This window comes from Pteronotus mesoamericanus, unplaced genomic scaffold (assembly GCF_021234165.1).
Source record: "Pteronotus mesoamericanus isolate MK-2021 breed Mesoamerican mustached bat unplaced genomic scaffold, CSHL_Meso_final scaffold_31, whole genome shotgun sequence".
Taxonomy (NCBI): domain Eukaryota; kingdom Metazoa; phylum Chordata; class Mammalia; order Chiroptera; family Mormoopidae; genus Pteronotus; species Pteronotus mesoamericanus.
The window spans coordinates 32,803,477-32,825,756 of NW_026555312.1; the positions used below are offsets into that span (position 1 = coordinate 32,803,477).

The following is a 22,280-nucleotide window of genomic DNA, read 5'->3' on the forward strand; positions in this document are numbered from 1 at the left end:
CTGTTTTGTTCATCAGTTTATTTTGTTCATTAGATTCCACATATAAGTGAGATCATATATTTGTCAAGTAGAAAATTCTATTATTTTTAAAGAGTTTGGATATTATTTTAAATACTGCTGGATAAAGTCAAGATAATTTTAGTGTAACCACAGTAAAGCTAAGGGCTAAATTATTAAACTATACTAGACTCTGAAAACACATCAAATACATCGATATTTGTGAAGAAGCTGTTTTACAGAAAGAACTTCATTCATTCTGAATTTGTGATAATCAGAACATGGGTTGAAGTTTGCTTTTTATCCAAATTTTGAAGCAATAAAAAAGTGTATATACTGCTTGTTATGATGAGTTATATAATGTGACATTTTATTAAGACCACTTGAAATGCTTTTTAATTGGTTTGTAATTATATTGCATTATACAATATTTTAAAACATGCATTTTGGCACATGACTGCCTCTTGAGTCATAATTGCCTGGGAAAATTTACACATTTTTTTTTTCTTAAATGAATACCTAGTATGGATTCATTTGTAAAATATGGCCAAAGAAACTTAACATTAATGAATTCTGTTTAATTATTTTAAAAAGCTGGCCCATTTTATTGGCTTGTAAAAATACATGAAAATGTGTCTAAATTTTAATTTGCCTATCAAAACTGCAGCTCCACATAAAAGCAGTAAAATTTTACTAGTGATGAAAGCCATTTGTTTTCAGTAGTCAATAAACAAAATTATTTAAAATAAAATTCCTTGAAGTGATTTTTAAAATATTCTTTACTGAATAGCACAGCATTAGATGGTTTGTGTTCTTCTTGCTTTTTGGGTAACCCTGAGCAATTATAAGAGAGGAAATGAAAAAATAGTAATAACATTATTAGCATAAATAGATATGAATTCTCTATGTTGGTCTGGCATGGGGAAATAACTACAAAGTAACATGATACTTTGAATGTGCACACATATGGTACCTGTGTGGAAAAACCCAACGTAGTAGGCCTGCCTGCTGATGTTTAGGAAGGGCTGCTCAATAGTTGGCATCTGGGAACTTGGACATGGGGAGAGTTTCCATTCCCATAACTGATCAGAGTAGTTCACTGTGTCTAGACTGTTTAAGCAAGCAATGTGGCTTATAATGGCCACCTGCTTTCCTTCTGGTAGTCTGGTGTGTGCCAGACAGAGACTGCCTATGTGACCAGCTCCCAGTGAAAACCATGAGTACTAAGTCTCTAAGAAGCTTTCTTGGTTGGCAGCATTTCACATGTGTTCCTAGGGTAATTAAGTAAACCTGTGTGACTACCAGAAAAGGATTCTAGAAGCTTGCCCCTGGTTCCCCTGAACTTCTCTTCCCATGTAACTTTTCCTTTGCTGATATTGCCTTGTATACTTTTGCCATAATAAATCATAGCTGAGTATGACTATGTGCTTATATGGTCCTCACACCAAGTCATAAAACCTAGAGGTTGGTTGGAGACACCTGACATGGAACCCTATTGGTGGTAATTCAGAGACCATCTGAAAACCATGTGTTGTTTGTAGCTGTGTCATTTGTGGGTGACAGGGCTCAGCATCTTAGCACTTCAGCAGAGAGGCTGGTTAGTACCTAAACATTTTTCTCAGTACAATATTTAAGACAATTTCTTCAAGTTACCCTAAGGATTTCAGGTTATGGGCTTAGGCCCTGTTTTTAAATTTCAAGGTTAGTTCTTCAGCAACCTTTAATTTGCTAATAGTTTCTTTTTAATTTAAATACTAGAACAGGCTTAATTTTCTAAATGGATAGCAGTCTATAAAGAAAGACTATATTATTGCATCCCATTTTCTCTCCAGCATTGTTCTTCTTCTTTATTTTTTTAATGTTCAATTACTGTTGTTCCCATTTTCCCCCCATTGCTCTCCCCTGCCCTGCCCACACCCCCTTTCCCACATTCAGTCCTCCCTCTGGTTGTCCTCGTCCATGGGACCTTTTTACATGATCTTTGACTAAACCCTTCCCATTCTTTCCCTGGTAATCCCTGTCACCCTTCCCCTCTGGTCACCATCGTTTTGTTCCTTATTTCCATGTCTCTGGATCTGTTTTGCTCACTTGTATGTTTTGTTGATTAGTTTCCACTTGTACATGAGATCATATGGTATTTGTCTTTCACAAACTGGCTTATTTCGCTTAGCATAATGCTCTCCAGTTCCATTCATGCGTCGCAAAGGGTAGGAGTTCCTTCCACCTTTCTGCTGCAAAGTATTCCATTGTGTAAATGTACCATTTTTAAAATTTATTTATTTCTTTTTTTTTTTTAATTTTTCAAATACATTTGTCTCCATTTAACCCACTACCACTCTCCCCTGCCCCACCCACCTCCACCTCCCCAACTCAGTCCTTCCTTACCGTGGCTTCATCCTTGTGTCCTTCACACCTGTTCCTTCATCTGACCCTTCCCCTTCCCCTCCCCACAACCCCCTCCTTCCCTCTCCTTTATCTGTCAGTTTCTTCTTTCTTCCAATGTCGCTGGTCATATTTTCCTTGCCTGCTTGCTTTGCTATTAGGTTCCACTTATAGGTGAGATCATATGGTATTTGTCTTTTGCCCCCTGGCTTATTTCACATAGCATAATGCTCTCCAGTTCTATCCATGCTGTGGTGAAGAGAAGTAGCTCTTTCTTGCTGCTGCATAGTTTTCCAATGTGTAAATGTACCATAGTTTTGTGATCCACTCATTTTACTGATGGGCACTTAGGTTGCTTCCAGCACTTGGCTATTGTAAATTGTGCTGCTATGAACATTGGGGTGCATAGGTTCTTTTGAATTGGTGTTTAGGGATTCTTAGGGTATAACCCCAGCAGTGGAATGGCTGGGTCAAAAGGCAGTTCCATTTTCAGCTTTTTGAGGAAATTCCAAACTGTTTTCCACAGTGGCTGCATCAGTCTGCATTCCCACCAACAGTGGACTAGGCTTCCCTTTTCTCCACAACCTCACCAGCACTTGTTCTTTGTTGCTTTATTTATGATGGCCATTCTGACTGGTGTGAAGTGGTATCTCATTTTGGTTTTAATTTTCATTTCTCTCATGGTTAGTGATGATGAGCATCCTTTCCTATGTCTCTGGTCCCTGTGTACATCCTCCTTGGAAAAGTGTTGCACAGGTCCTTTGCCCATTTTGTAATTGGATTGTTTTTCTTCCTGGAATGGAGTCATGTGAGTTCTTTATATATTTTGGAGATCAAACCCCTGTCCAAGGTATCATTGGCAAATATATTTTCCTGTACGGTTGGCTCCCTTTTCTTTTGCTGATGTTTTCTTTAGCTGTGCAGAAGCTTCTTATTTTGATGAAGTTACATTTGTTTATTTTTTCCTTTATGTCCCTTGCTTTAGGGGACATATCAGTGAAAAAATTACTGCATGGTATATCTGAGAGTTTCCTGCCTATGTTCTCCTCTATTGTTGAAGAGGCTATTTTTACTCTTATTTTATGCTTTTGCACCCTTTGTAAAATATTAATTGACCACAGACACATGGGTTTATTTCTGGGCTCTCTATTCTGTTTCATTGATCTATGATGTGCCTGTTCTTATGCAAGTACCAGACTGTTTTGATTACAGTAGCCTTGTAATATATTTTGATATCAGGTGTTGTGATCCCTCCTACTTTGTTTTTCTTTCTCAAAATTGCTGTGGCTATTCAGGATCACTTAGGGTTCTATATAAATTTTTGAAATGTTTGTTCTATGTCTGTGAAATATGTCATTGGTATTTTAATAGGGAGTGCATTGAATCCATAAATTGTCTTGGATAGTATGGATATTTTGATGATGTTAATTCTTCCAATCCATGAATACGGTATATGCTTCCAGTTATTTGTGTCTTACTTGGTTTCTTTCTTCAGTGTTGTATAGTTTTCTACATACAGGTCTTATACCTCCTAGGTTAACTTTATTCCTATGTACTTTATTTTTCTTGTTGCTGTAGCAAAGGAGATTTTTTTTTCCTGATTTCTGCTTCTGATATTTCATTTTTCGTGTACAGAAATGCCTTCAATTTCTGAATATTGACTTTGAATCCTGCTTTTTTGCCAAATTCACTTATTAGGTTGAGGAGTTTTTTGGTGGGGTCTATGGGGGTTTTTTTCCGTGTACATTATCATGTCATCTGCAAACAATGATAGTTTTACTTGCTCCTTTCAAATTTGGATGCCTTTTATTTCTTTTTCTTGTCTGATCGCTGTGACTAGGACTTCCAATACTATGTTGAATAGAAGTGGTGAAAGCGGACATCCTTGTCCTGTTCCTGAGCTTAGTGGGAAAGCTTTTAGTTTTTGACCATTGAGTATGAGGTAGGCTGTAGGTTTTTCATATATGGCCTTTATTATGTTGAGGTATGCCCCCTTTATTCCCACTTTGCAGAGTGTTTTTATCATAAATGAGTGCTGTAACTTATCAAATGCTTTTTCCGCATCTATTGGGATAATCATGTGGTTTTTGTCTTTCCTTTTGTTTATGTGATGTATTATATTTCTAGATTTGTGAATATTGAACCATCCTTGCATCCCTGGGATGATTCCCACTTGATCATGGTGGATGATTTTTTTAATGGATGCGGTTTGCCAATAATTTGTTGAGGGTTTTAGCTTCTATGTTCATCAGCGATATTGGCCTGTAGTTTCCTTTCTTGGTTGTGTCTTTATCTGGTTTTAGGATTAGGATGATGCTGGCCTCATAAAAGAATTTGGGAGTCTTCCCTCTTCTTGGATTTTTTGGAATAGTCTGAGAAGGACAGGGGTTAGCTCTTCCTTAAATGTTCTATAAAATTCTTATGTGAAACTCTCTAGTCCAGGGCTTTTATGTGCTGGGAATTGTTGGATTACTGCTTCAGTTTCCCCAGCTGTTATCATTCTCTTCAGGATTTTTGCTTCTTCTTCATGCAGTGTTGGAAGGCTGTACTTTTCCAGAAACTTGTCCATTTCATTGAGGTTTTCAAATTTCTTGGCATATAACTGCTCATAGGAATTTCTTCTAATCCTTTGTATTTCTCTGTTATCAATTGTTATCTCTCCTCTTTCATTTCTGATATTATTTATTTGGGTCTTCTCCCTTTTTATCTTGATGAGTCTGCTTAAAGGCTTGTTGATTTTGTTTATCTTTTTAAAGAACCAGCTTCTGGATTGGTTGATCCTTTGAATTGTTCTTTTCATCTCTATGTCATTTAGTTCTACTCTAATCTTGATTATTTCCTTTCTTCTACCCACTCTGGTATTTGTTTGTTGTTGTCTCCCCAGTCCTTGAAGCTGGAGGGTTAGGTCTTTTATTTGAAATGTTTCTATCTCTTTTAGGTAGGCCTGTATTGCTGTGAACTTCCCTCTAAGGACTGCCTTCTCTGTGTCCCATAGGTTTTGGACTGTTGTCCGTTCATTTTCATTTGTTTCCAAGAACTTCTTGATTTTCCTTGATTCATTATTGACCCATTAATTGTCTAATGTCATGCTGTTCGGTCTCCATGAGTTTGAATGTATTTGAATTATTTCCTTGAGATTGGTTTCCAGTTTCAAGCTCTTGTGGTCTGAGAAAATGCTTGTTATGATTTCAATTTTCTTGAATTTGTTGAGGCCTGATTTGTGTCCTATCATGCGGTCTGTCTTTGAAAATGTTCCATGTGCATTTGAAAAGAATGTGTATTTTGCTTCTTTGGGGTGAAAGATTCTATATATGTTAGTCAAGTCCATTTGATCTAGTGCGTCGTTCAGTGCCACAATATCCTTGTTGATGTTTTGTTTAGAAGATCTATCCATTGTTGACAGTGGGGAGTTGAAATCCCCTACTATAAGTGTGTTACTGTATATATTTCTTGAAGTCCTGCAAGATTTTCTATATATTTGGGTGCTTGTATGTTGGATTCATATACATTTACCATGTTTGTATCTTCTTGATGGATTCTTCCTTTGAGTATGATGAAGTGTCCATCTGTGTCTCTTTTTATGGCCTTTATTTTAAAGTGTATTTTGTCTGATATAAGTGTCGTAACGCCAGCTTTTTATTTCCTTTCCATTTGCTTCGAATATTCTTTCCAACCCTTCAAATTCAGTCTGTTGTAGGTCCTTTTTTCTGAGGTGGGTCTCTTGTAGACAGCATATGTGTGGGTCATGTTTTCTTATCCATTTGGCTAACCTATGTCTTTTAATAGAAGGGTTTAATCCATGTACATACTTACTCCTTGCCATCTTCGCCTTTGTACTATGTTCCTCCTTACTCTTTTTCTTCATCCTCTTAAAGCAGATCCTTTAGCATGTCTTGTAATGCTGGTTTGGTAGAGGTGTTCTTTTACCTCTCTTTTGTTAGGGAGAGTCTTTATTTTGCCTTCCTTTTTAATTGAGAGCTTTTCTGGATAGAGTAGTCTTGGTTGCAAGCCTTTGCTTTTCATTACTTGGATTGTTTCTTGACGTTCCCTTCTGGCTTACAATGTTTCTGTTGAAAAATCAGCTGCTAGCCTTATCAGAGTGCCCTTGAATGTTACTACCTATTTGCCCTTTGCTGCCTTTAAGATTCGCTTTTTGTCTTTGAATTTTGCCGTTTTAATTATGGTATCTCTTGGAGTGGGCCTCGTTGGGTTCCTTTAGAATGGGACCCTCTGTGCTTCCTGGACTGGTATGACTTTTTCTCTCCTCAAATTAGGGAAGTTTCTGTAATTGCTATTTCAAACAGATTTTTCTATCCTTTTTTCCTCTTCTTCTCCTTCTGGTATTCCTATTATATGGATATTATTACATTTCATGTTGTTCTTCATTTCCCTTAACCCCTCTTCATTCTTTTTGAGTCTTTTTTCCTTCACTTGCTCTTTCTGGGAATTTTTTTCTACTTGCCCTCCAGCTCACTGATTTGTACCTCTTCTTCATCTAGTCTGCTTTTAATTCCTTCTACTGTGTCTTCAGTTCAGAAATTGTATTCTTCATTTTCTCCTGGCTCTTGTTGATAGTTTCAATGTCCTTTTTCATGCTGATAGAGTTCGCAGTAAGTTATTTGTAGCTTCCCTGTAGTTTTTTTGTAATTCTCACTGAGCTCATTGTGCTTCCTTATAATCATTGTTTTGAACTCAATGTCTGATGGTTTACTTGCCTCTATTTCATTTAGCACTCTTTCTAAGGTCCTCCCTTCCTTTCAGTTGGGAGTTGTTTCTTTCTCTCCCTATGTGAGGGGAGACCATCTTGTTTGTTTCTGCTTCTCAAGTTGATCTGCTTTGACTTCATGTCTTTGTGGTATCAACCTCTATGGTAGACCTATGAGATTCTATGATGTAGTCTCCTTGATCTCCTGATCTTGATGCTCTTAGGATGCTCTTTATGCTGTTAATGTTGGCTCCCTGAATGTAACTGGGTTTCAATTTTTTGTTGGCTCCTTCCTTCCAGTTGGCTGACTGACAGTCATTCCACCCACCACGCCTTGTATACTATTGTGCAAGTGCTGCCAGAACAAAACCACACAGCCCAAGAAACAAAACCATATTTACAAAAATTAACTCCCACCCACAATCCCACTATAAACAGCAAATGCACTTGTATTAATAAGAATGTGAAGATATTAAGACTATCAGAAAGAAGAAGGGAGTATGAGATGACTGAATGAAAAAAATGATTTTCAGAGGGTAGCAGGAAGAGCACTAGTAAGAGAAGGGAAGCAGAGCAATGCAAAAAGAGAAAGTAAAATTTAAATCATAAATAAAAAATGGAATGAAGAAGGGGGAATGGAGTAAGAGAAAGGATGCGTGTAGTATTAGGTTTAAACAGAAAACTAAAAAACAATAATGTGAGAGAGGGAAAGAAAAAGGAAAAAAATAAATAAAAACAAATAGGAAACAAATTGGAGAAAAAGTTCTACCACAGCACTATCAACAACAGATGAGCTAAGATTAATGCAGATTGGATGGGAATAAGAAGGAAAAAAGGAAAGAAAAGCTTGAATGATATCTAGAGGAAAGGAAAGTAATTTTGAGATGATAGAGGAAGAAGAAATACTGAATGTAAGGAACAAAAACCAGGCTAAGACAGGGAAAAATTAAAATTTGAGACAGAAAGAAAGAAAGGGAAGAATGAAAGAAAAAAATAGGAAAAAAACAGGTTTAAATGGGAAAGTTAAAATTTGAGATGAAAAGAAGAATGAGCAGTATGAAGGCAGATGGAGTAGGAGAGGGGAGCAGTAAAATTTGAGATTTGAAATACAAGAATAGTGAAGATCTAGAGATAAAATTGAAAAATGCAACAACAACTACCCTACCTACAATCAATGAGCAAAAATTGGTATGGAGCGAGAACACGGGTACTTTAAGTGCAAGAAAAAGAATATGAGATGACCATTGACAAGAAAATTGGTTTTGAGAGGTTTGACAGGGGAGAAATAGTTGTAGCAAGAGAGAAAACAAAATTTAAAACAAAAATAATAAAAGGAAAGGAGAAGGTAAAATGGAGTAAGAGAAGGGAGGAGCAAAATATAAGAAATTAAATAAACTATAATATAAACTCTAGTGGCTTAATATGCACAAACTTGAAGGACAAGAAATGAATGTTTAAAAACAATGCAGGAAAGAAAATATCACAAATCATGAAGACCATGGTGGATTTCATCTCAGTAACATCTAGTATTTATCACTCTTTTTTCTTTCTGGATCCACCTCTGGTGATATCAGATGGTGACCAGTCTGGCCTTAGGCAGTCTGTTCAAGACTACCAGAGATCTACTGTCTGTGGCTGACTCCTTCAGTTGTTAACCTAGTCCCTCTGCAATCAGCAGTCAGGCTTAAGCTACACAGAGTGGGGCAGAGTATCTCCTGGGAGCAGCACTATTGCTTCCCCTCAGGCTGCTGCCACTCAGAAGGGTGTGGCCTGCCTGAGCAAGGTAGCTCCTGCTGTATGGGGGAATGACTCAGCACCAGGATCCTGACAGCTGCTCTCTCAGTGCTGTCCCCAAAGCCACCATCCCCAGTATCTCCTCAAGCATCTCTAGTCCACTCATCAGGAGAGTCGGGGCTCTCCTCCTTTGCCAGAGCCCAGGTTGAGTGGCTGCATAGGAAAATTGTGTTGGCCCTTTAAATGGCTCTTTGCAACTCCAGCTCTCCATCTCTGGCAGAGAGAAGCCCTGCCACTTTTCACAGCTGGATGTTATCTGTGTACTTTTCAGGCACTGGTACTGTAGTCTGGGGAGCCCAGCTTGGGTTTTAGACCCCGTGTTTCTCAAGGGGAACCCACGGTCACCGAGATATCCCTCCAGCACTTTTGCTGCCACTCATGGCACCCAGCCAGACATCTTATGTCTCTGCCACACTCCCTACCAGTAACATTGTGTTGGAGCTGTTTTCTCTGTCTGTCCATGACTATAAATCTTCTCTCCTGCTATTGGTCAGTTGTTTGTTATGGATGATTTCTCCACAATTTAACTGTAATTTCAGATTGGCCCTGGGAGGAGGTTAGTGTGACTTCCACTCACTCCTCTACCACCTTGGATCTTAATTGTTTTTCTTAAAAATTTTCTAGCCCTGGCCAGGTGGTTCAGTTGATTGAAGCATCATCCCATACACCAAAAGTTTGCAAGTTCGATCCACATTTGGGGCATATACAGGAGGCAACCAATTGATGTCTCCCTCTCTAAATAAATACATACATACATACGTACATACATTAAAATATCAAAAAAAAATCCTCAGGTGAGGATTAAAAGAAAAGGAAAAAGAAGCATTTTCTAAATTCTCAATGATTAGCACTGTGCCCAGTTAAATAAATGTTAGATTTAATTGAAGAGGTCTCCAACAGTACTTGAAGGCTCTGGTCTTTCCCAGTCCTGTCCTAACCCTGCTTTTCTGCAGTTCCCCACACACCCTGCCCTAACACACACACTCAAAACTGTGTCAGAGAAGAAATTTCATCTTCAGGATTTTATGTATTTCCAAGTGCTATAAACAATTCTTAAGAAAAGTGATGTATAGATTTATCCACATTTAATAATGATTTTCAGTATTTATTACATGATAAAGTCTGAGTCTAAACTGAAATGTATGTGTAATAATGACCTGAATAAGTTAAAAAGTAGAGTATGCATATGCTAAATGAATCGACCATGCTGTCTGAAAAATAGTTTAAAATTAAAAAAAAAAATTCTCCACCTTTGGTACCAGAAATCTTGTTCATCTTTTACATGTACCCAGTGAGTCACAAATTAATTTTCCCTTCTTTTTGAAGGTGCTGCCATACTAATTTCGCTATCATTTGACTGCTATTTAAACACTTAGAGCAGATTCTGCTATTACATAAATTTTAGGATACTTGGCCAAGGCTTATAGTTATAGGAAGTCACACATTCAAGGAAGAGCACAAAATGATGTGGGAAACCACTGTTGCTAATTCTGTGTCAGATAGACAGAAATCAGAAGGAATTATACAGATAACTCAAGAGGAGAAGTCACACTTTCTTAACCTCTGTTGGCCTTCATTTTGGGCTGTCATGAACTGACAAGCGCCTATATTTTTGAAGCTCTAACAGGTGTATATAACTTTATGGAGTCTCTGGGCCACACTGGAAGAAGAAGAGTTGTTTTGGGCCACACATTAAATACATTGTAACATGTAATCACAAAAATAATATCATAATGTTTAAGTAAATTTATGATTTGGGGCTGCTTTTATAGCCATCCTGAACCACATGAGGCCTGTGGGCTGCAGGTTGAACACCCCTGCTCTAGAAGTTATTTTAAAATATAAAATACATATGAAATTGTTCAAATGTACCTGTTTATTTATAGAAAAACCATAACTTTTTGCCTAGTCTATGACAAAAGCCATACTCTATATTTAGCAAATATATGATATACAGTATAATTACCTAGCAGCAAGAGTAAAAATTTTCTCTGGAAAACTTTTCAAAAAATCAGATTCAAGCATCTAATAGACCTATGAGACCAAGATAACAGAGACATCAATGATGTCTAGGAAACTACCCAGAGTTCTTCTGGGTGTGTTAGCTGTCTAGCATGTAGAATTTGAGGCAGCTTGGGGATCTCTTACAGCAGAATTTTTCAAAGAATATGTGTATTAAACCAGCATGGTCCTTCAACCATGGTCAGTAGGCCAGCATTGGGCCAGTAATGCTTGTTGTTGGCCTATAACTAGATCAGTGTGGAAATTGAAAGTATTTAGAAATCTTTAGAGAAATTTGACAGAGGATGTCATCCAAATATGTGATCATTTCTCTAATTAATTGTTATTGTATTTTACAAAAGCATTGCTCTGTGATGGATTAAAATGTTCTTTTTTTTTTATTTTAATTTATTTTTTTCAGATACATTTGTCTCTGCCAACCCCCCACCACTTTCCCTTGCCCCCTCCCTCCTTTCCTCCCTCAGCTCTTCCCCTTTGGTTTTGTCCATGAGTCCTTGCTATATGTTCCTTGACTTTCCCCTTCCCTTCCTTGTCCCCACCGTCCCCCCTCCTTCCCTCTTGTCTCTGTTAAATGGGCTTTCACCACAGACAGTTTAGGAGTGCTTGTTAAAAATTCAGTTTCCTGGACCCCAACATAAGTCAATGGGATCCAAATCTCTGGGAATGGGAACAAATCCCAGGAATCTGCATTTTAATAAGCTACCCAAGTCAATCATTTCAGGCTGAAGTTTGAGAACTGCTTTAGGAGGAAGAATAACAAACTGACTAACATATTTCTTAAGTATAATATTAACTTGTGAAGGCTATCCACTTTAAGAACCAGAGTTTCAAAGAACACAGCTCATATGCAATTGACTACAGTCCCCATGGAAGGTATCTAGGTACAGTTCCGCTGCTAGTTTATGAGATGCCTTTGTGCCAGACACCCTTGAAGCCTCTTCACTGCCATCTGCAGGCAAATGGTAATGTAGTGGTGGGTAATGTGCAGGACTTGACCCATCCTAAGATCCTTGTGACCTCCTTTTGCAGAACTGGCACAGCCACACGCAAGATCCAGAGGAGGGAGAGCTGTCACTGCTGGGCCATGACAAAGAACTTGTTACATAGCTCTTATTAGGAAACCTGAAGCCATTCTCCCTCCACAGAACAGATCCTGTGCCCCTCATGGAGAAAGAATATACATATCACAGGGCTTCTTGTTTGGGACTGGGAATAAAAGGAGAATTTAATTCTCCCTGGACACTTAACTTTCTCATTCACTGTGTCAGTTCTTTATAGATGATTTTGTGAGAAATAGAAAAAATGTTCATAGAGTAGTAATTGCTTCTCCGAGGAAGAGACTTCTTTTTAGCCTGTGCTGCATGCTCAGGTGCCCATTCTCCATGCGACTTCAGGGAAAAGGGGCTGTCCTTGGTGGTTCTCTCTGGGCTCTATCTGAATCACTATCACATTTGGCCAGCCCAAGGAAGGGGTCATAGCTAGGCAGTAGGTCAGCGATGGAAAAGGAGGAGGAATGGAGAGGAACTGATCAATAACTGGAGGTTTTGACAGTGGCTCTTGAGAACAACTTTACTTCATATATTTGAACAGAATAATCTCTTAGTGAGGAATATGCTTTACTCTTAGCCACAATGCTATATCATGGCTGTCAGTCACATTTTCAGGATACCATTGTCATCTCTGGAGCAACTCCCCTTCTCCTGCCTCCCTTCCACCCCTTGTCTTCCAGGCCACCCTTTTAGGGTCAGGCCTCTCCTCCCTTGGGCAAGCTTTCTGGATCTCCTGTGCAAAATAAGGCTCCTCTCTCCTAGGCCCCTTTCTCTTCCCTCTTGGTGTCCCTCATGCAGGACTTTATCTGGTTGCAGGATTTTCATGATGCAACATGGTTGATTAATTAGAAAAATGATTGTCCTCTGCAGACAAATATTGCCTATAACAGAAAATAACATGTGACTTTGTTTTTCCATATAAGGGATACCTTTTTAATTAAAGAGATGTGCACCTTTTTTTAATGTTTAAAGGATGTAAACAAGGTGGTGCTAGGAAGAGAAAGCCCATTAGCCTAGATCACAAACTAGATTTGCTCAATGATGGTTAGGTTTTATAGCTGTCTATTTAAAACATTAAAATAAAGCAATTAAAGTAACTTTAATACAGTTCCAGTGAGAAAAATAATTTTGTTAATATGAATCTTCAACTCCGTGTTTACAACTCCATTTCTTTTCATTCAGACAACTGTTATACTTAATTTATAGTCAAGCAGTTATTTTATAATCAACATTCATAACGTGTTTCTTAGCAAGACAGCAGTTCTACTATTGCAAATCAGATGGGACCTGAGTGTAGAATGTGATGCATGATTTTCTAACTTGGGGGATGCAAATCTGTCACTCACTAGATTGCAGGCCTTTAAGTTAAGTAACTTTGTCTTTTATTTTCTGTCCCACAGTAATCAACTGAACAAGTACATATATGCTAGTATTAGACCTTAATGTGCCCCACGCCCCTTGAACCAGTACACCCACTTCCTGGAAGTTGAAACCCTGCAGCTATAAAGATAAGAGTGCAGAGCAACTCTTATCTTTAAGAGTGTAATAGTGAAGGGGTTTTGCCACTGTCATTGTCCACCCCCACCCTCCCAACATTCCCCTCCCACTTGGAGTTCATCAGGTTCTGCTTTTGTCTCCATGTCAGGAATCCTCGTCATGATGTCCTTGTGCAGTGAAGTGCACGTGTATGAATACATCCCATCCATCAGGCAGACGGAGCTCTGCCACTACCACGAGCCGTACTACGACGCGGCTTGCACGCTGGGGGCGTACCACCCGCTGCTCTACGAGAAGCTGCTAGTGCAGCGCCTAAACACGGGTGCCGGGATGGACCTGCGCCGAAAGGGGAAGGTGGTCCTGCCGGGGCTCCGGGCTGTGCACTGCCCCACCCCCAATTCATGAAAAGGGACTCTTGGGAACCAATGTGCAATAAGGTACTACTGTTGTGCTCTAAGTCACAAAACAATACTTGAAGATATATTTTAGAAAATGTAGTCTTGAGTCTTTAAACTGCAATTTAAACTGACCATCACTATGGCCACAAGAATTCTCTAAGCCATTGAGTATTTATTACTGTTTTGAATACAATAATGGAATTAAAAGGAAAAGAGATCAAGAAAAATGGAAAAAAGAAAAAATAGCTGAAAAGAAGGAAAATATGTAACAAAAATGTTAAGCTTTTCTTATGGCACAGCACTGCTTATTAAGGTCGGTTTCAGTGTTAACATCTAATATTAAGAAATGGTTTATACCACAAAACACTGATGTTGAGATATGGTATAACATCTAGTGTGTCACTTGTATGGGCATTCATGATTAACGAGTCTAGAGTTTATGATGAATGTCTGAATTATCACTCAGATGTAGTCATTTTAACAGCAAAAATCTTTAGGATATCCTGTCAGGTGCTTGTGTTTCCAAACTGTTCCATTCACCATCTGTGCTTCCTATTGCCCACTGAACTAATTTGCTCTGTGTATCAGGACATTTTTCTAAAATCATAGAGCACTCATGGTGCACAGTCTAAGAACAAGCCAACTCTAAACTAGCACCTCTGATGGGACACTTGGTTTTTCTGCAGTATATCCTTACTCAACTAGGAGTATCACCCAGATGGAAAGCAATATCATTGGCAAGTAACACAATCACGAGGCTACAGCATGGCCCTGAGCAAGATGATTCTGGCTCCAGCATTCCCACCTTGTCCCTTTTCACCTGCCAGTCTTCTCCATAGCCTTCATAGTTATACAAACTGACAAGGACAACATACCTGTGAGAGTGGGCTCCTTCCAGTCCAGGAGGAAAGATTGGAGAGCAGTAACGCTATGCTTCTGGGGATGCACACCTATGTCTTTTATAAGGATTTCTTGCAGGTTAATATCAGCTATTGGAAACCAGACATTAATTCCAGTTGGACATTTAGGAATCCCATCCTTGTTTTCACAGATATGTTTTTTGTCAGCAACATAACAAAGCCATATAATTAAAATTGTGTGAAACCATGGCTCTTTAACAACAAGGACAATATGTATCTGCTTCAGAGGAAGAGGCAGCTAGAGGGAAAATTGTCATCCCAATGCATTAGCTATATATAGTTTTAGGGGTTTTTTTAATCTTAATTTTTGTCACTGATATATTGAAAAAAATTTGATATGAACATAGTGAAAACAGAAACATTTGAAATAACTTAATTGAACATGGTATTATTTCAATATATAACCAAAACATATTTCAGTGGTCTGGTTAACACTTCTTTGCAATGCGTGAATGTCAGAAGAGTTTATGGAAAGTATTTTTGGTCCAGGATTGTTTTTTTTCCTGAGTTCTCTAAGGAATCCTTTCTTGAGCAAGAGTGATTTACACAAACTAACAGTTATTTGGTTAGTCTATGCAGCAGAAATCCAGTAGGATAACAGACATCTCCTGTGGCTTATTGTAATAGTGAAGTAGAAGTAATTTAAAAAGCTTTTAACATGACGGTGTCCACTAAAAGCCCATTTTAGAGAGCTTTGTTTCTAGATCTATGAGAAGGGATGGATAATTTTGTCCTATACATTAGCTTATGTCTGAGCAGATGTGGTCAAGCCACTTTTTTTTCTTATTTCCTGAAAGAGCTTAGCCTTGTCCCCATGTTTAGTGGGTAATGAGTTCAGTGATCCTGGATTCTGGTGAGGTAGCTGTGGTATGGGGTGAGCACTCCGCTTGCAGTTCTATTTCTCCCTGCACCTTCCAGGCTCTGCCTTCAAATGCCCATGGCATTGAAGTTTCTTTGGTAGTCACCCTAGTGGATTCTTTTACCACGTCCTTATCAGCCAGGACAGCCTCCTTTGGTGACATTAGAAATTGGTTCGAGGAAAATTTATTGGGGTCAGTGTAAACATTCAAGTTCAAAATCCTAGAAAACACTTCAAAGATTTTTAAATTGCATGCTGTAATGCATATACTTTTAAAAAGTACTTTCAGTATCACTGAAATTATAAGAAATACTGAATAAGATAAAGAAAAACTAATTAAAATTTTTGAATTTGTTATGGTCTTAAAGACTCTTGGGAATCAGGATTTTTTAAACATTCCAAAATTATGGCACACATATTAATATAGCATGGGCTGAGCACTCTTCTGTTTAAAACTTTAAACTGTTTAGCCTGTCAAAGTATTAGGCAGTTAGAGTTAATATGATGACAGCTTTGAGGATTAGCCAAGTTTGGCCAGACATTAATTAAGTCCTAATACGCTACGTATGCTGAACTACAGTAAACACACAGGCCTTTTGTGGCATAGTTAATAATAAATGGTGCCCCACTGCATTTCTTTGAGGCTCTGCCCCTTCTAATACCCTTCCTCTTCTTCTGTGAAGGGACACTGATGAAGTCCTTATGGTGCATCCTGAAGCCATTAGGGGTCCCATTTCTTTACTCAGGACTGAGAAAGGTCACATTGCTGTATATTTCAAGGTAATTTCTCTTGATCATTTTTTTGTTGTTGTTCTCATTGTAATCACAAAGAAATGTTGGCCAAGAATGACCAACCTTCATCTAGATTCTTCCTAACTCCTTTCACTAGTCCCTCCACCATGTGTGAGGGTGAGGTGTACTGGGTTTATGTAGCATTCTCACGGTCCCATGGAATACAGTGCTGGCCCTGTGTATCTGACCTTCCCCATAAGTCCTTACAGGCCTGCTTTTCTAAAGAACTTTGTGCACAGGACCAAGATGTGCTCAATCAAAAGTTGCATGTGAGCATTAGGCAACACCAGGCATATGTATTAAAATGGACCTTATGAGGGATTTTCCCACATCTTTCAATTACTGGGTCTCTTTCTTGTCTGCCTGGACACAGCTCAAGGAACCCAGAGTCAGCACCAGCACCTCCTGTGTGTCCCAGACAGATTGTTGATACTGGACTCTCTGGTAATCATGTGTCCCCATAGCCATAGCATCTGGACAAAACAATAATGAAATAATCATTAGCATTTTCAAAACTGGGAAATAAAAGTAGATGAAGCAACCACAGGGTCCCTTTGTTACATGTTTGTGAGCCAGGTCATTCTGGTGGAACAGATTAATACCTTCTGTTGTGGGTGACAGCACTTCCATCCACTGAACTAATTAGGTCCAGTTGGACCACATTAGGTGGGATCAATCTCACATATCATGAGATAGAAGAATTTAGTGTGTACAAATGACATGATTCAAGTTCTCTCTCCAGCCTTTCTTAGAGATCATGGCATAGTGCATGTTTGTGGCTGGTGGCCAGAGTGACCTGGTCTCATTTCTGCTTAGCTGTGGGAAGAAATAGGGAAAGGAAGTGGGAGAATTATTGTGTAATACAAGACTAAATATATAGGCCAAACAGTCTAAGAATACATTCTATAATATTATCTGTTTTGACTTCTCGCTTTCTGATAATTTAGAAATCTACCCAGTGGTTATATAGCTGATGAAGTTACCTACATTTGCAAATGAATTGCTTACATAAAATGTGCCTGAGTTCAAATTTGTGTTTTATACTCTGGATATTTCCATTGTGAAAATATTCTGCATGTTTCTGTCACTGGGACTTAGTCTTCACAATTGGTAAATGAAAGGTATTTCTCTGTCAATTCAAGGATAAAATATAAGTGCTGATTCTTGTTTTATTAAATGAATGAAGACTTTTAGTAAGAAAACATAATGCAGCATATTCCTCTACAAGTTTAGACTATTAGAATTTAAAGAGTTAAAAACATTGATATAGTTCTTACTCTTGTTATAGAAAGTGTGCATATAGATAGTTATATAATTGTATATACATATATCTATACACATGGTTGATTTTTTTATTGTCTTTTTCTAACAAACTTTATTTCTGAAACCTTTATGATACACTTTATTTTAATTATTAAAAAACACCAATTTTTAAGAGAAAGAAGTACCATGTTTTGCCATGTATAATGCACACCCATATTTCTGCCCCAAACTTTCAGGAAAAAAATCTTTCATTTTAACTTTTTAATTCAACTTGGTATTTATTGATTTTAACATACTTGTTTTTTATATTATAAAGAAATTTTAGCATTTATTTTTGAACATATGGATGTTATTACTTTCTAGGATTACACTTTTAATGCATAAGCATAAATAAAAAATTAAAAAACATTTATATAAATACAGAATTAGTACTAACCCATGTATAATGAGCATCCTTATTTTTCCCTCAAAAATTTAGGCAAAAAAGAAAAGTACACATTGTACATGGCAAAATACAGTAAATGTTATATGTCCTTCTGTTAAAAAATATTTAGTCTTCCACTTGCTCATATTTTACACGTCTTGGTTGCATTAAAAAGTATATCAGACATATTTAAAAGTCACTATGAAGGTGGACCCACTACCTGAAGATGGCCTAATTGCACTCTAAAGTTTGATGAGAAGTTTATAGCTCATGGCTTTTACAAGATTAGGGGAAGAAACATTTATTGGTTCTATGGAAAAGAGTCCTCTTACTAGGTAGGTTTCAAGCAAATTAACTGCATTGGTAGCATTAAGACCTAACATTTATAATATCACACATCCTGTTTTATCCTAGATAAAAATACTTATAAGTTTTTTCCAGTAGAAACCAGTGAACTTTTTAAACAGCTTTGGGAATTTTTTTGTATGATAATTTTTTAAATGAAATGTGTACTATTCAAACTAATTAAGGCTTGAGGTTTTCCAAGAGTCACATTTTAAAAGTGTTTGTACACATTTTAACATTTTTATATTTTCTATTTTGGTTTTGTATATTTTATGTATATATAGTGAATAGGCTTTTTATTATAAATAAAACACGTCTTCATTTATCTAAACTTTTCTCTGTTTTAATTTGTAGAAGTTGCACATACAGATAAGTGAGTAGCAAAATAATGAGCACCCCTAGAAAAAAGGCACAAAGCTGGAATCTAATTAGAAGTCTGTAGAAGAAATAGCAACAACATGCCTTCCAACTATAAGAATGGGCACATCTGGGCTTCGTCCAGGGATTAATTGGCACTTGCAGAAAAATGGCAGTGGCGAGACCAGCAGAAAAGGCATAGATAGGCTAACATATCCTGATGTTGACTTAGCCCAGCACTATGATTAACTTACTGCATTGGGAGACTTTCTCAGTTCATTGGGGCTTTAAGTAAAAAACTATAAATAAATTATTAGAGGAAAGTCTAGAGACAGTGAAATTACCTCAAAACACTTCCATGTCAAATTAACCTTGCTATTTTCATGCTTACCATGTGAGGGGAAATCATGTCATTAGGCTCCTAAAAAGAAATCCCAGGTATTTGTACTTGGTTAGAACGTGCAGGGATCCCTGAAGGGAAGCATTTGGGTGTTTGATGTGAGGATTGATGGGAGCAGCTGGGGAATTTGGGAGATGTTAATCACCTCTGACAGTTGTGCTGAAGCAGAGAGGACTGCCCCCACCTTCCAGTTATTTTTCTTTCCCTAGAAGATGATTGTTTCCCTGTCAATAATTAAAACAGGCTCTGTGGGGCCCGAGGGAAGGACTCTAGGTGGAACTCAGAGAACAGTCTGGAAGCAGCCTGCCTGGGTACAGGGTACACACAGCCTGGGTAGCCTCTGAGATCAAATGGAAGCCCTTCAAGTAGCACTCAAAGACAGGAAGTAGGAGCAAGGGGAAGGTGTGAGGGTGAGGGAGTGGGTGAATAACTGAGTAGGGAAAAAGGAAGGCTGAAGTGAGAAAGAGTACAAATTAGTGCCATTTGCATATCATAATCATTAATTCAGATACAAATCTACATCAAAACTAAAGGCTCATCTGTTGACCCAGCTCTATACATTGAAGTTCATTGCCCAGGAAAGCTTGATATATAGGTTTTGGGGGGGGTGGGGGGCGTGCCGCCTGGGGAGAGGCTTTCCTGCACTGAATCTCTACTTGCACCTCACTACCTGTGGCAGGAGTTGGCAATTCATAGCCCATAGCCTATTTTTGTAAATAGAGTTTTATTAGCAAGCTGCTACACTCATTGGTTTACATGTTTTCTATGACTACTACATAAAGGCAGAGTCAAGTAGTTGTGACAAATACCTTAGACTCACAGCGGTGTCCAACACACAGCCCAGGATGGGTAAATGAGGCCCAACACAAAATCATAAATTTACTTAAAACCTATTTTTGCTCATTAGTTTTCATTAGTGTTTGTATGTTTAGTATGTGGCCTAAGACAACTCTTCCTCTTTCAGTGTGGACCAGAGACACCAAAAGGTTGGACACCCCTGCTAGAGCCTGCCAGGCTTAAAACATTTATTAACTGGACCTTTGCAGAGAAGATGCATTGACCCTTGAGTATAATTTACTAAGAACTATTTAGGCATGCCTCTGGTAGTGTGCATGCTATCCACACAAAACCATTGTCAAGGCAGGCAATTATATTAGCTCCAAGGAAGATGGAGTCAGAGAGCTTGTTAGTTAATTCATCAGCCTGCAATCACACACCTGGGAAATGACAGAGCCGAGTTTGCAGTCCTTGTCTGACTTCAAAGCTTATTCTTGGAACCACTAAGTTAGACTTTTTAAAACAGCCCTCCCTGAGACACTGCTATAATCTCAAAAATCCCATGCCCCAACATACTCTTAATGGTTTGGTTTTGGAGGATAATTGCACTTTTATATTTTTAAAAATAGTGTTTTGAAATTTATGGATATTAAAAGAGGACCCAGGCTGTCCAGGTTTTTTAAATTCCCAGAACATTAAAATATATCTGAACTACATGTGTCAACCACGTACAATTTTATTTTGTTATTAGAAGTCAGTCTCTCTGTTGGTCACAATCTGATGTGAAGAGTACTGCTGACATGGCAAAGAGAAAGCAGATGTGAAGGATGTTGGCTGTTCACAGCTTTCTCTCTAGTTGCTGTCCTCACTAAATTGTATCATGCTGGAGGAAAAAAAACAAAAACAAAAACAAAAAACAGTACTGAAGTTGAAAAATGAGACAGCAGCTGAGAAACTGATTACAAAACTCAAAGTAAAAGAGAATTCAATAACTGCAAAATACATCTCCTTGTCGTTGTTGACTTCCGAATATTCAGAGTGGACTTAGAATAGCATCATGCCCCTTGGCTATTTTGAAAACCATTCTGACACAAGAGATTGGGGAGACTTCTTTGAACTGTTCTTATTCTCATTTATGTAAGCTGCTTGAGAGAGCCCAGAAGAACACTGGAAAACTTAGAGGACAACATGCAGAGGCCCTGGCAGCCTCTGGACCCCAGTGGATGACCAGTAGCAATCGTGCTGCTGCTGCCCCACTGTAGGGGTCAGAGCGTGACACAGAGCTTATCTGGGAAGACTGAGCCAGTAGTGGTGTTCTGGCAGATTCTCATCTAAGCTACATCACAGGGATGTGTAAAAATGTGACTTAATTTTTTCCATAACTAAATTTTTATCTTAAATTCCCTTTCCAACACAAAGTAAAAACTATCATAGTTCATCTAATCTAAGACATCATTAACAGTAAGATGCACCCTTATTTTTGTGGACTATTACAAAGAAAAATGCTGTAATTAAACGATAATATTAGTCTTACATCTCACTTAAGTGTACACTATTGAACACTCTAGCCACAAACCACATGTGGATATTGAACACTTGGAATGTGGCTCCTCAGATTGAGATGGGCAGTATAAATATACTCCCTGAATTTCTAGGAACTAGTATAAAAAGATGAATGTAAAATATCTACATAATTTTGTTATATTGATAAGTTGAAATGATATTTTAGATATATTGGTTTAAATAAAAATATATTGTTAAAATTAATTTCACCTGCTCCTTTTTACATTTTAACATGCTTACTAGAAGATTTAAAATGTTATCTATGCTCATATTTCCATTAAACAATAGTAACTTAAAAATATTATATTGAAAAAGATTATAGGTTTATTTAAACGCAAATTTTTATTACATATAACCCTTGTATATACAGAAAAGCAAAATATAAGTCAAACAAATCATTTAGAATATTCTTAAAACATTCATATTCAGAGGCTTTAGCCTCTTCTTAATCACTTTTTAGTGTCATTAATTTCTATGTTTTTTTCCACCCAAAATTGCCCTCTGCACTATCAGAAACAATAGTGTTACACCACTTTTCAAATAGTGCTTTACTGTTGACTCCAGGATTTCTTCTAAGCAACTGACTCATTGAACAATTTTAATGTCCACAAGTAGACAATAACAAATTTCTCAGGACTGCTAACTGGCAAATAGTGAATGCAACAAGCATTTCAACTTTGGAGATAATAAAATATGAAGAAAAAAATAGATCTTAGTTTTAATGAAAAGCAGTATT

The 22,280-nt window shown here is 37.8% G+C and overlaps 1 protein-coding gene across 1 annotated transcript in view; it reads left to right on the forward strand.

Annotated features, from left to right (window-relative positions):
* Positions 1 to 13,851, forward strand: part of ST6GAL2 (ST6 beta-galactoside alpha-2,6-sialyltransferase 2) — a 37,061-nt gene extending 23,210 nt beyond the window's left edge. Inside the window, exon 5 of the mRNA XM_054592171.1 lies at positions 13,595 to 13,851. Coding sequence (XP_054448146.1) covers positions 13,595 to 13,851 — 257 coding nt within the window. The remainder of the gene's footprint in view (positions 1 to 13,594) is intronic.
* The last annotated feature ends 8,429 nt before the right edge of the window (positions 13,852 to 22,280 follow it).